General features: G+C 38.7%; 2 protein-coding genes across 3 annotated transcripts in view; one reads left to right on the forward strand and one right to left on the reverse strand.

The window, feature by feature from the left end:
• mtor (mechanistic target of rapamycin kinase) overlaps positions 1-15,309 on the forward strand; it is an 80,150-nt gene that overhangs the window by 20,309 nt on the left and 44,532 nt on the right. For both annotated transcript variants that reach the window (XM_033970121.2, XM_055222786.1), the window contains exons 26-28: positions 230-372; positions 1,734-1,896; positions 2,695-2,840. In XM_033970121.2, coding sequence (XP_033826012.1) covers positions 230-372; positions 1,734-1,896; positions 2,695-2,840 — 452 coding nt within the window. The remainder of the gene's footprint in view (positions 1-229; positions 373-1,733; positions 1,897-2,694; positions 2,841-15,309) is intronic.
• Positions 6,010-9,011, reverse strand: angptl7 (angiopoietin-like 7). The gene is made up of 5 exons (XM_033970122.2): positions 8,485-9,011; positions 7,431-7,531; positions 7,163-7,357; positions 6,790-6,985; positions 6,010-6,607 (listed from the first exon to the last, which is right to left on the reverse strand). The coding sequence occupies exons 1-5, from the start codon at positions 8,831-8,833 to the stop codon at positions 6,438-6,440; spliced, it is 1,011 nt and encodes a 336-aa protein (XP_033826013.1). The 5' UTR covers positions 8,834-9,011; the 3' UTR covers positions 6,010-6,437.

A 15,309-nucleotide genomic window follows, 5' to 3' on the forward strand; every position in this document is an offset into this window, starting at 1 on the left:
TGAGTTGACATTTACCATAAATATATGACTTGACTTACAGTCTATTTAAATCATGAAAATAAACATTTTTAATACTGCCTTTCATTGTATTGAATCAGTTTTTTATGAACTACGCTACTAATAGCGCACAACTTTCTCATTAACCAAAATGCATGAACCCCTTTGACCTCCTGGTGTGGAGAAAGTTCCCATACACTCCCACTCACCAGGTGCTTTTGTTTCTCCACAGGCTTGGGGCGCTGCCAGAAAGGTGTCTAAGGACGACTGGCTGGAGTGGCTGCGGCGTTTGAGCGTGGTCCTGCTCAAAGAATCCTCCTCTCCAGCTCTGCGCTCCTGCTGGTCACTGGCACAGACCTACATACCACTTGCGAGGTACCAAGGCTCTATCAACTTATCTCTGCTTGTCTAGTGTTTTTAATGCGCCATAGCCACATCATGACATAATGTGGAGGTGGAGGTCAGTGATAAACAGTCAAATCAAATGGAAGTTTGTCTGCACTTCAACAAACCACAAGTCAAGCATTGAAATTTTAGTGGCTGTTCTCTGAGATAGTCATTTCCAGATGTTGAATTGTGTTCTAAATTATGGGAACAATTGCTAAAAAGGAATAATGCCATTGAGCTCTGTTTTACTAAAGCAACTTTATGAGACTGGTCTGTTTTTATTTTGTGTAATCAAGATGCTTTTTCCCCCAAGTCAAATGGAGAAAAATTTTATGCTTCATTAAGAAAGGAAGAATTTTCAGGGTGCCCTGAACCTAAACATTAAATGCAGGGTGAATTTTCTTCTTTATATTGGGTCAACTTGCCTTTTTATGTTAGAATTTTCCTACTTAATGTTAATTTATTAGTGTCAATAGTGGCTAAAAACTCTTTTCCAGTTACTCTTGTCAGTATGTCATAATAATTATGAAAGCCAGCAGAGGCTGGGGTGGTTAGACAAGTGGCGCCCCAACCTAAAGGTTGGAGGATCAGATTCCCTCTCGGATCAAGTTCTGTCATTGTGTCCTTAGGCAAGGCATTTCGCCCACCTTGCTTAGTATGAAGGCGAGTGTTGGTGGTGGTCAGAAAGACTACTGACACAGAGTGGCAGCCATGCTTCCGTCAGTCTATTCCAGGGCAGCTGTGGCTACAATAGTAGCTTCCTACCACTGAGTGTGAAGTGAATGAATAATACTTACAGTGCACAGGTCACATAAATTGTAACATTATTGGGCAGTAATAAATGGACAAACAGCAAAAGAAGTAAGAAAAAAGGCAGTGGTAGGTGAAGCGTGAGAAAACAGGTTTTCATGCAGTGCACCACCTGTGCACTGAAACTTTAGCTGCTGCTGTTAGAGAAATGAAACGGTATAGGGAGTATTAGTAGTTTCCAGATGTGTATGTGGTCTAAATCTGAATTTTGTTGTATAAATGCATTCCATTCTAAGCTATTATTTGATACAAGTACTTACAAGTACTTACTTAGACATGCTTTAGTGATAGTGCCAATTTTATTGTTCCATTGCAGCATCAACCTTAACCTTAATACTGATGTTAAATGCTTTTTTATTGCGAGAGTTCAGACTAATTTCTAACTTTGCATATTCCATCTATATTTTTACTCTTTATCAAATTATCAAATTAACATTACCCCTTCAATTACTTTCATCAAATTCAAGTACCGGTACTTTTTTCAAAATTAATTTACACATTTCTTTAAAGTAACCTGCATTTACCTGTATTCTCTGCAGAGATCTTTTCAATGCGGCCTTCCTGTCTTGTTGGTCAGAGCTGAGTGAGGACCAGCAGGATGAGCTGATCCGTAGCATAGAGCTAGCGCTAACATCACAGGACATCGCTGAAGTCACCCAGACGCTGCTCAACTTGGCCGAGTTCATGGAGCATAGTGATAAGGTTTGTATGCTCACACCTTGCACATTAAACTTTATCAGAGGGCTACTGAACCAAAGTCAGCCCCATTCAACATTCATTCATCAGCAGTCATCAGCAAACCCAATCATGCTGCATAGTCCTTAAAGCTGTCACTCAAATGGTCCAAGTGAAATGGAGGGCCTGTTGCATCTACTTTCAGTCACAGCAACAGGCACTATCTTTTTTCAGTTTCAAGCCACTTAACATGTTGTTTTCAAAACTTACTAGCCACATTTTAGCTAACATAAAAATGTTTTACTAAAAGACAATCGCGGTCTCAATTCCAAACCAAGGTGCCACAGTAATTTGCAAAGATTTGCTGCATCTGAAAACACACAGTACATATTTTTTCTTTATAATATAGTTTATACTTATGTTTTACAAAGGTAATATTTGCTAAAATCTTAAAATCTGTTCTAAACCATTCAAATGAAAGCATAAGAGGTTGTGTGTGGAAAGATGTGAATGTACACAAGCTTCCTACGTTAATATCTTTCACAGCTGCTGCTAAAGAGCTTAGGTTCCAATTGGGCATTTTACCACACATGTTGTGCCCATTAAGTGAAGCCCATGCTATTCAGGGTTAGAAGACTTTGACCATAATGTGGTGTTTTAACAGGGTTAGCCTGTGTGAGGTCAAGTGTCAGTTGAAAGTGGGAACCTGGGGTTTCCTATAAATTGTCACACATCTTTTCCAGTTTAAATCAAATTACAATTAAAACTAGTAAAGACTTTAAATAAAAATGTGAAACTAAAACATACACTTTGTTCTTGTTTTAGGGCCCTTTGCCTCTGAGAGATGACAATGGTATTGTGCTGCTAGGAGAGAGAGCTGCCAAGTGCCGAGCCTATGCCAAAGCTCTACACTACAAAGAACTGGAGTTTCAGAAAGGAGCTTCTCCTCTCATCCTGGAATCCCTCATTAGGTAGGTAACCCTAACCCTCTGATCCATCACACATCATTTAACATGCTGTTCGGATGTGGAAGCTAACTCCTGCCCACAAGAGTAGAGGAGTTGGTGGGTTGAATTGTTGGGTCATTGTGTCCAAAGCTGTTGAAGAGGAGGTATTACACTTCTATGGGATATTAAATGTTGATAGATGATATATTTGGATCACCAAGTTACTTTGCATTTTTTTGAGAATTTTATATTTGCCATAAACAACATATTAACATGTGTATCGTTATCATAAAGAGGGTTCAAATAATGCCTGGGAACATGCATGACATAAAACTGATGAAGGAACAACATAAAAACATGGTAGGAAACTCCAAAAAGTCAATTTTGGATAATAACCCCTCTTTAATAAATTCTACCTTCATCGTGGGAGTGATTAATTACACAATGAGATCCAGACTATGTGAGAATGTATTTGGCGTCATCTTGTGTGGTGCAAATTCAGCTTTAATAATTTACTGCTGCTTTTAAAATTCCAGTAGCACAGTTCAGTTTTATTATTAAATGACTGGTATTCATAAGTACATACTGACTATTACTGTTCTGGTAGAGCACATTTTTATCACACAAGTCGCTCTGAAGCTGTCTCTCTGATATACTGTCATATGGTTTATACTTCCATTTCAAATACAAACACGTCCACAAGTCCTGATCTAATAAAACCCCACAAATGATAATGTACAGAGACCCTTTGCTATCTGCTGTCATCTTTTCCATCCCTCTTGCTCCTCCTACTTTATTTCTCCATCTCTGGCATGGCACTGCGAAATCTGTTTCCCAGGCATCTAATTGGACGCCTGCCTCCGTTTCATCTACGCGTGTCTGGAATTGTGTTTCTCCGGGGCCTGCTTTCAATTTCTCAGGAGCCTTGATGATGATGAATGATGGGAGCCGGCCCTCTAGTGTTTTCAATATCACCATCTGCTCCTCACCTCTCCAGGATTTCCCATAAAATAGAGGCTGATGAGCACCAAGTAAAACCCCTAAGCCCTAAGAATATTTGGTATTTAGTATTGTGGAGGCATTATGACTTACCTACTGTAATACGTGGACACTATGACAGTGGTAGTTTGTATTGGGCTGTTTCAAGGATTTATTGCCGGTGGCTCAGGTTTTGTTGGAATTGGTCTGATTTTAGGCTGGATTTGTTGAAGTTGGATAAATGGGAAGGATCTGATAACTTTGTTGCTGCCATAAAACATAATAATTTTTTCTTGCCACATTGAAATTAATCTCTTAGTTAGAAGTGGGCATATGTCTCAGTATTTTTTAGGATTATCCCGAAATGGCAGTCATTAACAAATATGCTGAACGTGCCTGTAAATGTCTTGGTTAATCAAGTAGAGCACAAAACAAAGCTGTGAAATGAACATTGCAGATAAATCATCTTACACTGCAAGTTAGTTTTATTCGTGTTATTTATGTTTTAATTTAGTTTTATTATAGACAACATCATAATAATGTATTGGATTTATATGGCACTTTTGTGGACACTCAAAGATGCTTTCCAGAGCATTATTCATTCACCCCATACTTGGTTGTGGTAAGCTACTATTGTAGCCACAGCTGCCCTGGGGCAGACTGATGGAAGCAAGGCTGTCAGTCTGCACAAACGGCCACTCCAACCACCACCAACAGGCACGCACAACACCAGTCTAGTCTACTAGTCAATGTGGGTGAAGTATTTTGCCTAAGGGCAATGTCAGTTTTTGCCATTGTAGCCCCACCGGCACCTATATATTCCCAGTGGTCTCCCATGCAAGTGCTAACCAGGCCTGGCCTTGCTTAGCTTCTGAGATCAGACAAGATCAGATTTTGACAAGCCCGGTATGGCCACGCGTGGACATATTTGATATCGCAAATGTTGATGTGCAATGTATATGAATGTTGCATTTATTTTGCAGTGCGTTACAATTACTTCCATGTTGGTTAAGAACAGAGCGAAATAACAATGAGTGGCTGTTGTGAGATTTGAATGCTGGGAGTTTCATTATAAAGTTACATAATAGCTTGCTATGCTTAATTTAAATGTTATATAAATACTCATTACAGATTTAACATAACATCCCAAATTAAATTGACTACCTAATTGACCGGCTTGTTAATGTAGCCCATTAAAATGTTGTGACACCTCATAAAACAGCACATCCCTATCTCTGCTTTGTTGAATCTGATTGTTTAGTGTGAGAAAGCATTTAACGACTGCTAAAAGCCCAAGGTCAAATCCTATTCACATTCACCCTGCGTATTGACCAAGTAATAAGTGCAGTATTGCCAGCTATGGGTCCTGTGGAAAATGGTTGTAAATTCCTTTTACTGCACTTGGTTTCCATAAAAAGGTTAGGGCTAGCTTTTAGATCAGGCAGCCTCTCTGTGCAGACTCAATAGCAGCTGATCTCTTAACAGTGTCTCCCATTGAATACTTTTAGCCCAGGCCATTTGTCACTGTCCACCGGTCCTTTTAAAGCCAGCCTTATTCTGCTGTGGTCTGTTTCCTAAAAGGAGATGGGTAGCTTTAATTAGATGTTTACCCTGCCTGAATGTCACCTTGTAAAAGTCAAAGAATCCTACCGAGCCTATTGCTGGAGCCTGTAAAGACAGTGCGCTCTTGTGTGTAGATGTCAGGTAAAGCACATAGGAATTCTCAACAGTTTCAATACAAACAAAATAGTGGCTATTGTTTTCATTGTAGTAAAAGTAAAAGTATATGGTGGTATAGAGAGGGTGTGTGGTCTTTTTGCCATGTCATGTGACATTTGAGGTCAGAGGTGACTGTTCTGACCCAGCAATCACTCGACATTTGCCCAGAGACAGGACCTGGAATTGTTTTGTTTTTAAGAGAAGTCTAAATATCAGCCCTTCTGGAAGATAGCTGCATTTTAACCCTTCCTAGAAAAGTAAGTAAACATATTGATCACTATTAAAATGCCACTGAAATGATTAAACAAGACTTTTGCTGGGAAATGTATAACTTTATACTATATACTTCTATGGCATATTGGTGGCCACTGGCCAATGTGTCCTACAACTTTTACATCAGATGTGGTTTCTTAAAATAATAAAGGGGCAAATTCAACAATAAAATCCCCTGACATGTACCTCATAGTAATAATATGATTGAATTTTTGTGTTTTGTTTAAAAATATGTTTATTTTCTATCACATTAAACAACATAATTACAAAGCTGTACACATTTTACAAAAAAGACATTTTTCTCAGCAATGGTTAACATTGTACAATAAAATGTAATTAACACGCCTGTATATCATACAAAACAATGTCCTCTCATACATCCATTTTAATCCATTCCATTTCCAGTTTTTCTTTCAAGACAGTGGTAAAAGAGCATCCATCAAGGCTTTTCAAAAATAAAATATTTTAGTGATAAATACACAAAGAACTACAATGTACAAATAAACACATGACACATTCATTTGACAAAACAATCATGACATCTTCCATTTCTTTGGGTTGCCCTCTGGAGCCTCAGTTAGGTCTCACAAGTATTGGTAAAATCATTCATTCATCACTAAATCAGGAGGCATCAGGAGGCGTTTGAAACACTTAAGGTTGAAACCCTACGGGACGGATCTTGATCTCAACTTTCTTCAGGGAGTAGTTGGAGCCGTGCCAGCCGTACCATGTGATCCCATCTGAACTCCTTGTGTGCTCACCATGGCGATAAAACACTCCGTTCAGGTTGGAGTCGGTGCAGCAGTTGTACCAGTAGCCACCTGGAGGAGCATAAAGAAAAATTATATTTTAATCTTTTGTGCTGCTTTGGTTGCTTTATCTATTTATATATTGCTAGGCAAAAATGATTCCACTAGAAGTTATATCATTTTTTCCATTGCCACTAAAATGAATTTAGTCTTCCTAAAGTGATTTTAAATCATCTCCCCAAACACAGCCTCACCTTTGCGCAGTGCGGCACAGTCGTCCACACATTTGTCGTTGTCCTTGTTCATGGTGCTGAAGTTGGTGTTGTTGTGGTAGCGCAGTGAGTTGCCGGCATTGCCACTGTAGTTGGCAATGAAGAGCTTGTAGCTGTTGAGCTCATTAGCCAGAGTGAAAAAGCTGTACTCTGCAAAGCGGCTCTCCCCTTCCCAGTCCTGCATCGGAAAACACATTTTACATGATTTAGGGCATCATTATGTCGCTGCTTTGATTTATTAGCAGGAGTTTTTTATAATGAGCACTGTTTGTATTGCAGAGACTTTTTGTTTATGGTTTCTCATTTTTGGCAATGAAAACTTGCCCTATATTTAATATACATTTACTGTATTTACCTCCAGCTCGATCCTCAGCACACTGGGCTGCCTGGTAAGACGGTAGATGTGCTCATTGCCCAGCCAGAAGTCCCCACGGATGGACCCGAAACCGTGCTTGTACTGTTTCCAGTCTCGGTTAAAAGAAGTCAGGCCGATCTTACGCCTTTGAATGACCGTCCAGCCACCTCCCTTTGTTTCCATATCACAGTAAACCTAAAGCCAGAGGCACTAGAGTCAGACTTCACTCAGTGCAAATGTGCTGATAGTTTATTGTTGTATTACTTACATTAAGATCAGGTGTTCCCAGAAAGTCGTCTTTAGGCAGTTTATACTCCCCAGAGATCCTGTAGTTCTTGGTATAGAGTGAAGCACAGTCGTATATGGCATCTGGAGAGGGAGAGAGATCTTCAGTTATGCTCAAACCATATGTATTTTATGAGAACTTCAGAAATATGTCGTAAATTGTTTCAGCTTTATGGAGATAGAGCGATTGACCAGATAAAAAAAAAAATAGCCCTTCGACCTACTGTAACACATTAGACTAGTGGGAAATTATTGTCCAATCTTTCAATATGGCCATGTCATTATAGACTTCATATAATGGGTTAAAACATTTAGAAGTCTGAGAAAAGTTCTGCGTAGCCCCTCATCGCCTTCTAATCTCTTCCTGCTCTGTTTCTCCTGTCTCTAATTTACTCCACCACTTTGCAACAAGGTCTCTGTGTTCTCATAGCCACTGACACTGTGCTCCTTGTTAAGTCCAACTGTTAAGCCAGAGAAATAATCAATTACGTCATGCCTGGTTCAGTTTGGTGCTGCAGCCACTACTGATTAGGACTCTTTCAGATGAGATGAATGAAAGGATGAGGATTATATATTTGACGGCTTTAGACATGAGATCTAAAAGCTGAATAAATAATGGCTTTATGTGTTCTGAGGCAGCTTTGGTCCACGTGTTGGCATCAGCGTCTTAAAATATTGTGATAGTAACACTGTTTTAAAATGTGGAACTTTTTGATTAGTAGATATATAGATTGTATTCTAGTAAGGAAATTGCTTTGGTTTGATTACTACAAATATTTCATTTTATTGCAAAAGTAAATTAAATAAAATAATCTTTCATACGCAGTCATCTATTGTTTTTAAGCCCTCAATAGATTTTATGTATTCAGAACAAGATTTTATAAAATGTAAATTACCACTAAAATATGTTAATGTTTATGTTAAAATGCATGCAAAGCTCAACGGAAGTATACTCCATTTATTAGACAATTATATGTATATATACAGCATGTTTGATTGTGTAATGTGTGTGCCGGTATGTGAGCGGCGTGTCTCACCTGAGGAGGTCTGCGGGGCGGACTGTAGCGTCTGTAGCTGCATGATTTCCACTCTGTTATTGATCTCTGAGTACTTGCTCTCGGCCTCAGTGACGCGGGCCTCCTGCTGTCGGTTCTGCTGGTCCAGGTCCATGATCTGCCTCACCACGTTCATCAGGTCTGTCTCCTGTTTGCGGCTCAGCTCCTCCACCAGACTGGTCAGGTTGGCCACTTGGACCTTTAGCGAGCGTACCTCATCGCAGCATTGGGCTTTGGATGGTTTTGGGAGAAGCAATTTCTTTTTGGGATTCTGTGCCCATGTTACGGCTATAAGAAGCAACGTAACCTCCAGGATTAAATAAAATTTCATTGTCTCTCTTTTTCAGTCCTTAAAAGTTGCAAAGAATTCTTTGAAGTGGAAGCTCTCCTTGGATGGCTCACCTAGGCTGGCTATTCCCAAAGTGAAGCCCTCCTCGAGCTGAGCATCTTAAATATTTAGCATGTAGGTCCTCCCCCTTCTCTTTTGAGAGCACACTGTACTGACCCTCTCCAACCTTCCCCTGCCCCCTTCACTATCCCCTCATCTTAACTTTCACTCAATGCTCTGAATTTTGGCCCCCAAGTTCCCACTTCTGTCAGGTGTTGAAGCTTTCTGGGCTGCAAATTTATTTTAATGGCTAGAAGGGTAACATTAGAGAGATTAGGAAAAGGCAAACCACCTCCCCAAACTGTGCGAGCTCAGTCAATTACTACTTTTTACTTGCTTGTGAGAATGCCTGCACTGTTGGTAGGAACAGAGTGCTAAAAATGTTCTTTACTTGTTTTAATCATTAGAGTGGTTGTATGTAATTTCCTCCTCCTCCTTTTTTAAGGCTTTAATTATCATTTTAATGATGGTTTTGCCCTTGACCTCAGGGCTGTCAGTAAATAGGGCCCTCACACGTCAAGAAAGTCACTAAGTACTTCTAATTAGAGCTTAAGTATACTATTGAAGCTACTGAAAATTTGAAACAGACATGTTTTGCTGTTTTTTTTTTAGTACAATTTCAAAAGGATGTTCGTACAAGCCCTGCCAGAGTTAAATTGGGCAAAATGGTTAGCATTGGGAGGAAGGAAGAAAAAGGAACGCTAGTTCTGTAAACAATCCTAAGAAACGTACACTGTGTACTGTGTACTGTATAATGGCACTGGGTACAGCAATAACTTAAATACATATATGTTTTAGCTTTCATTACAGTCATATACAATAGATTCACCCAGCCAAAGAAAAAAAAAGCCAACCGATCCCTTCTCATGAAAACCATTATTGCCTTTCTCCTTTTACAGATATCACCATTATAGACACTTTAACAGACAATAGAGTGGTGTCTTTCTGGGCACATTGTCCAGCAGAGTCTCCCTTGGATGTGGGGGGGAAGTACCCCTCAGTCAGCTGTCATCACTGTGGTGGGGGTCCTAGCCCCCTCTGTGTCATACCTCTGCTCTGCCTGTGGGCTTTGAGTGCTAATTGATTGACAGACGGTGTGTTCTAAGTGAGAGCGAACTTGAGGATGAAATTAACATTCTTGTTGTTCTAACGTGTCAGACATCAGACATCAGACATCACTGTTCAATGTCGGCACAGTGGAATTTTTGACCTTTTCCAACATCTTTTTTGTAAGGCACTACCAGACTACAGGTGTCTAAGAAAGAAGAGCAGAGTGGACTCGGTAGAACTGTGAATTTATTTATGACTAGCTAAATCAACCCAGTACATATTTTAAATGTCTTAGTGCATAGTCTGCATTCTGCCTTTTCTTGAGATTTACTTTAAAGGTGCATGATCTAACTTTCCTGGTGGGTGTTTCGTTTTGTTTTGAGCATTCCATTCTATTCCACTGGAGCGACGTAATAACATCTCTATGGATACAGAGTATAGCATTAAACTGATATAACCTTCATTTATTTCATTTTGGATGTTATTTTTTTTTTTACTTAAACATATTCCTTAAAAAACATACATTGTTACTGTGAGCAGATTCTCCTCTCCACAGGTCTGATTTGTAACTCAGTCTGGTGGCTTTAACTTCTGCAATTAACTGGAAAGGTTACGTAATGCACTTTTGACAACACTTCACTTGTAGATTTGTAAGAAAATGTTATCTGTATTGTCCCTTTTATTACAAACAAATTGAATGTCTAATTAGAGCCTACCTTCATCTTACATAATCCTAAATGACAAACATAGACTTGGTTTGATGCATTTCAGGCCTGTTATGTCTCTCCTTCAAAGTGTTTGGATTAACTGACTCTTCAACTTTTCCTCCACTGGTCTGCCGAGGCCGAAAGGAAACACTTCACGTTGTTCTGTTTAGCGTCATCCGAGGAGCAAGGGGACTGTGGTTTTAAGTGTAAATGAATGAATCCACTCACATTCTCCAAATATTACATAATGGACTGTTATTTCTTTGATGTGTCACAACATTGGATTATGTTTTGATGGGTAGGGTCATTTGATTTTCAGCTCTGAATCCAGATATTTCTTGGCTACTAGTTATTGGCAACTGTCATTACTACTTTGCAATGTTATTTTTTATATAATATTTTTCACCCTCTCCGTGTATACAGTTTAGGGTAACTAAGGCCTGGAGGTATTTTTCAGTTAGATTGTGAGTTTTCACTTTCATCCTAAATCAAATATTGATCTTGAAGTGGAGTGCAGCAGACATAAAGTAATTCTATAGTGCTATAGCGTGCTGAGTGTGCACTTGATTAGTCACTTGGTTATACAGTGTATTGAGGTTTTCATAATTAACGCAAGTTCTAAAGTTGCCTTTTCGTAAAGATGAGACCAACGTTGAGTGAAATGTTGGTCTAATCTTTAGAAAAGGTAACCTTAGAACTTGGTTAATTCATAATTTCTTAAATAATAATATCACATCAATAAATACACATTATTTTAAAATAATGTGTATTTGGTGGCTACATGCCTTAGTCACTGCTTTGTGTCACTCTCTTTTGGAAATACGTGGGTATTCCTGGACTTCCTTATTGCTCTAGGTGCTTGGTGACTCACTTCATACTCTGCAGCGACACTTCCCGCCCGGATCACTTTCCTGCTGGCCTTAGTATTCAGAAGCTGAGGAGGAACATCCAGCTGGATACCTTTTTATATGTTTAGCATCATGCTGTTTTCCCTTAAAAACAGCTCCTTTAAACATTATTTAGCCTCTAACTATGTATTGCTAGACAGCAAAGAATGTCCCTCCACCCACAACACTCCTTTTCCATTGCCACTGTGGAAATTCTCTAGAAGATGTTATTGTCTTTAGTTTGAAGTTAAATTACACATAAACTGGTCGATTTTCTTGGGCTTACTTTGGTCAGTAACACTACTTCTCTAAAATAAGTTTTGTATAGTCATAGCAGGTAATCATAAGATCTATTACAGGAAAAGCCTGTGGTGCATGTTGAAGCCAGGAGCCTGTATAACCAAACTACTCCTAATACATTATATAATGTATTAGGAGTAACCACTTTCACCTGTCAGTCCAATACGTGGAAAACAATGAAAACAAAAACACATTCTGCTAGTTTGAAGATATTAAGTCCAAAATGCAAAAAAATAATAAAAATAAATAAAAATTTGTAAGGTCGACCAGCAGCAATCATTGGAAACTGCATTGACTGGCGGCAATTTCCACATCCAAATGACCAAATTATTTTTATTAGGTAATTGTGTGTTCAAACTTTTACTATCTTTCAGAGTAACATTGCACCTCATAAACACATAGCATATATGGTGAACATATTGGCATTTGTTTTGGTTGAAATTTTACTGGTTTGGAAGGGAACAAAACAACACACTATTGGGAAAAATTAAATAAATTAAGGGATGGATTAATTTGTTTTGAATTAATATTGAGGAAAGATTATACAGATAAAAAATACATAAATACATAACTTAAAGTGCATTTCAGACAACCATAAAATGTAATGACATTTTCACCTCACAGGACACAGGAGAGGCAGTAAACTGGTCACGTAAGAGCTTGAATAAACTTTTCCATACTTTCTCTAATGAGACAGACTGTATGCAGTGGGGCAGGCTATGAACTGGCAGAGCATCAAGAGGTCTGGTGGCTTTCGGCTATGATCACTACCAGGTGGCCACTGACCGTCTGCTCACCGGCCGGGCACTGGTAGCAGGGACAGGCTGTGTTGCAGAGGAAGTCCAGGGATTAGCTAGAGTCCCCTTTGAGAAGGTCCCCGTGACTTTGTGTAAGTAGAGTTAGATTTACATGGCTCGGCTTCAGACGGCCATCTCGTGACAAAGGGACATGAAAACAGTTCTTCTGTTGGAGGCAAAACAAACTATCGGTTGTGCCAGTGTCCCAGGATTGGATTGTTTATCTCAAACTTGAGCTGCTACATCAGTACAGTGATGTTGGAACATGAGATCTTGGAGCATTCCTTGTCCACACTATTGTATCATTGAGACACAAAGACAGATGTTGTTTCCATTCTTTCACCTTTAAACATTTTATACTATAATTATTAATAAAAATGAAACAACAACACTGGGATCATCCATAATGTCTGTTCTCACAGAATTTTCATCAAAGGGCATATGATAGGTCTTTATGTTTTTCTAATTATTATTTCCTTTGATGGGAGAGTGTCTGTGATAAATATCTATAATAGTTTTACATCAATTAAGGGACAGTTTGTGGGTAAAAAGGTGAGAAAAAAATGGAAAAGTACAAGAAGTAGCAGTGAGATCTATAAAGGATCTATATCATCAATAAACAAAATTCCATCCAAAACGCCTATCATGTTAAACTGTTCTATGAACTTTAAAGCAACCATCTGTAATTACATTGTATGACCCAGCTCTGTTGTATTCTCACATATCACCACTAGATGCTTATATGTTTCTGCAGTCTGATAGTGTGACAGCTTTGGCCTGACAGAAGACCACAGGTGAGCCTGAACAAAGACTAGGTGAGGGGAGGGGCAAGGCTGTGAGGGGGTTTCACATCTGCCATCTACTGGTTAAAAAAAATTATAATAAACTTACGGATGGTAGCTTTAAGGCTATGCCATATGGCAAAAAACAAATCCAATAAAAAATCCTGAATAAGACTTTTAGTTTGAGTGTAAACAAAGAAAACAAAAAATAAAATTTATTACTCTAGTGAAAACTCTGCACCAAACCACATGCTTTTAAAATCTGAGAATTGGCTTAGACCTCTTAATTAAAAAGCCACAAGCCGCCACTTAAAACGTTTGGATCTCACTACCATTGTAATTTAATTGATTACACAGCCCTCATTTGAATCATTCTAAGGGAAATTATTCAAAGCTTGTGTTTTCCTAATTTGGCTGTGTGATCCGTCTGAGAGAATTTTACGTTGCTCAAATAAGCATGAGGACAAAACATTTTCATTTTGATTAATTGACCGAACATATTTACCAATTCTCCACTACGATAATGTTGTATGAGTAAGACCACTGCAACTACAGTTTCCATTGTTTTTGAGGAAAAACAATTACAACTTAATTCAATTTTGTCTTATGCAATGTTTTTCATAAAGTTCTTGTATGTGGCAGTGGAAATATTCAATGACAATTTTGATAAAGGCTCATTCTATGTCACTTTATGAGTATATGTTTTACTTTGTTTTGAGTTTATTTACATGGCAACTGCAGCATTCCGATGAGGTAACTGTCAGGCGGCCTTGTGAGCCAGGAGCCACACTTTGTTCTGCTGACCCCTCGACCCGAAGGTGAGGACCAGGAGGTGCATTCTACAGACCTGTCCCAAAGTGGATCCCCTGGTGTAAACACGGACAGAAGGTCTCTCTGTCTGACAGTGACTTGAATGATCAAAGTTGTATTAGATTTTAAAGAAGATGTCAACTCACAAGATTTATGGTTTTTAATATAGAGTGATTGTTGTTGTCATTATGTTTTCAGAGACTGTACATGAGAAGATTTCTAAGTGCTGGAATAATGGAAAAAAAATTGAACTTTAACATATTGTTGACGCCAAACCAGTGATGTGCTATGACATTTCAGACCAGCCCAGCCTGCCAGAATCTTACTTACTTTATTTTTCCTCACTTGGCCACACTGACACTGACACTGACGGTGGCAAAATCAAATAGAACTAATTCATTGTAGAGTTGCACAGTTATTTTATATTATTATGAAAACAATCAATTTATACCATAATTCTCCTGGTGCTATGTTGAGGGTGGTAGTAGTTGTAACAGGCTTATTAGTTTTGTTGGCCAGACAATCAATCACACAAGATGAAACCCGGGCTCTTAAAAATAGGCTGGGATTGACTCAGAGTTGGAATTCTGTCTATATTGTTCACTTCAAATGCATAAGTTTATATCTAATTGTCATATGTCATATTGATGGTTATAGATATTTTCAAATTAAATGTTTCATCTGATTAAGCAAATTAATTAATCAACCACTCAAGAGTTTGTGAACTTGTGTTTGCAACGAGACAACTTCAACTGTCACATCAAGTAAATCAGAAACTATGATCTGGTCTTAATTGATTTAGATTTTCCTTCGGTCATACACACCCCAGGTCTGCCTTCCGACTCATACAATCCAGATCTTTAAATGAAGATGCATCAAAGCCACTGTCTGCGTCTAATAATCACAACATGTTGCTCATTTGATCCACAGAAGATGTTCTCATGCCGGGATCACGTGCTGGAAGATTTATGTCATATGTCTTCAGATCATATGTCGAGGATTTGGGGTCAGAATGTACACGATGGTGATGGAGAGGGTTCAGATCAGATTCATAGTATCTTAAAGGGACAGAATCAGAAGAAAGAG

Source organism: Periophthalmus magnuspinnatus, chromosome 7, assembly GCF_009829125.3.
Source record: "Periophthalmus magnuspinnatus isolate fPerMag1 chromosome 7, fPerMag1.2.pri, whole genome shotgun sequence".
NCBI classification, from domain to species: Eukaryota; Metazoa; Chordata; class Actinopteri; order Gobiiformes; family Gobiidae; genus Periophthalmus; species Periophthalmus magnuspinnatus.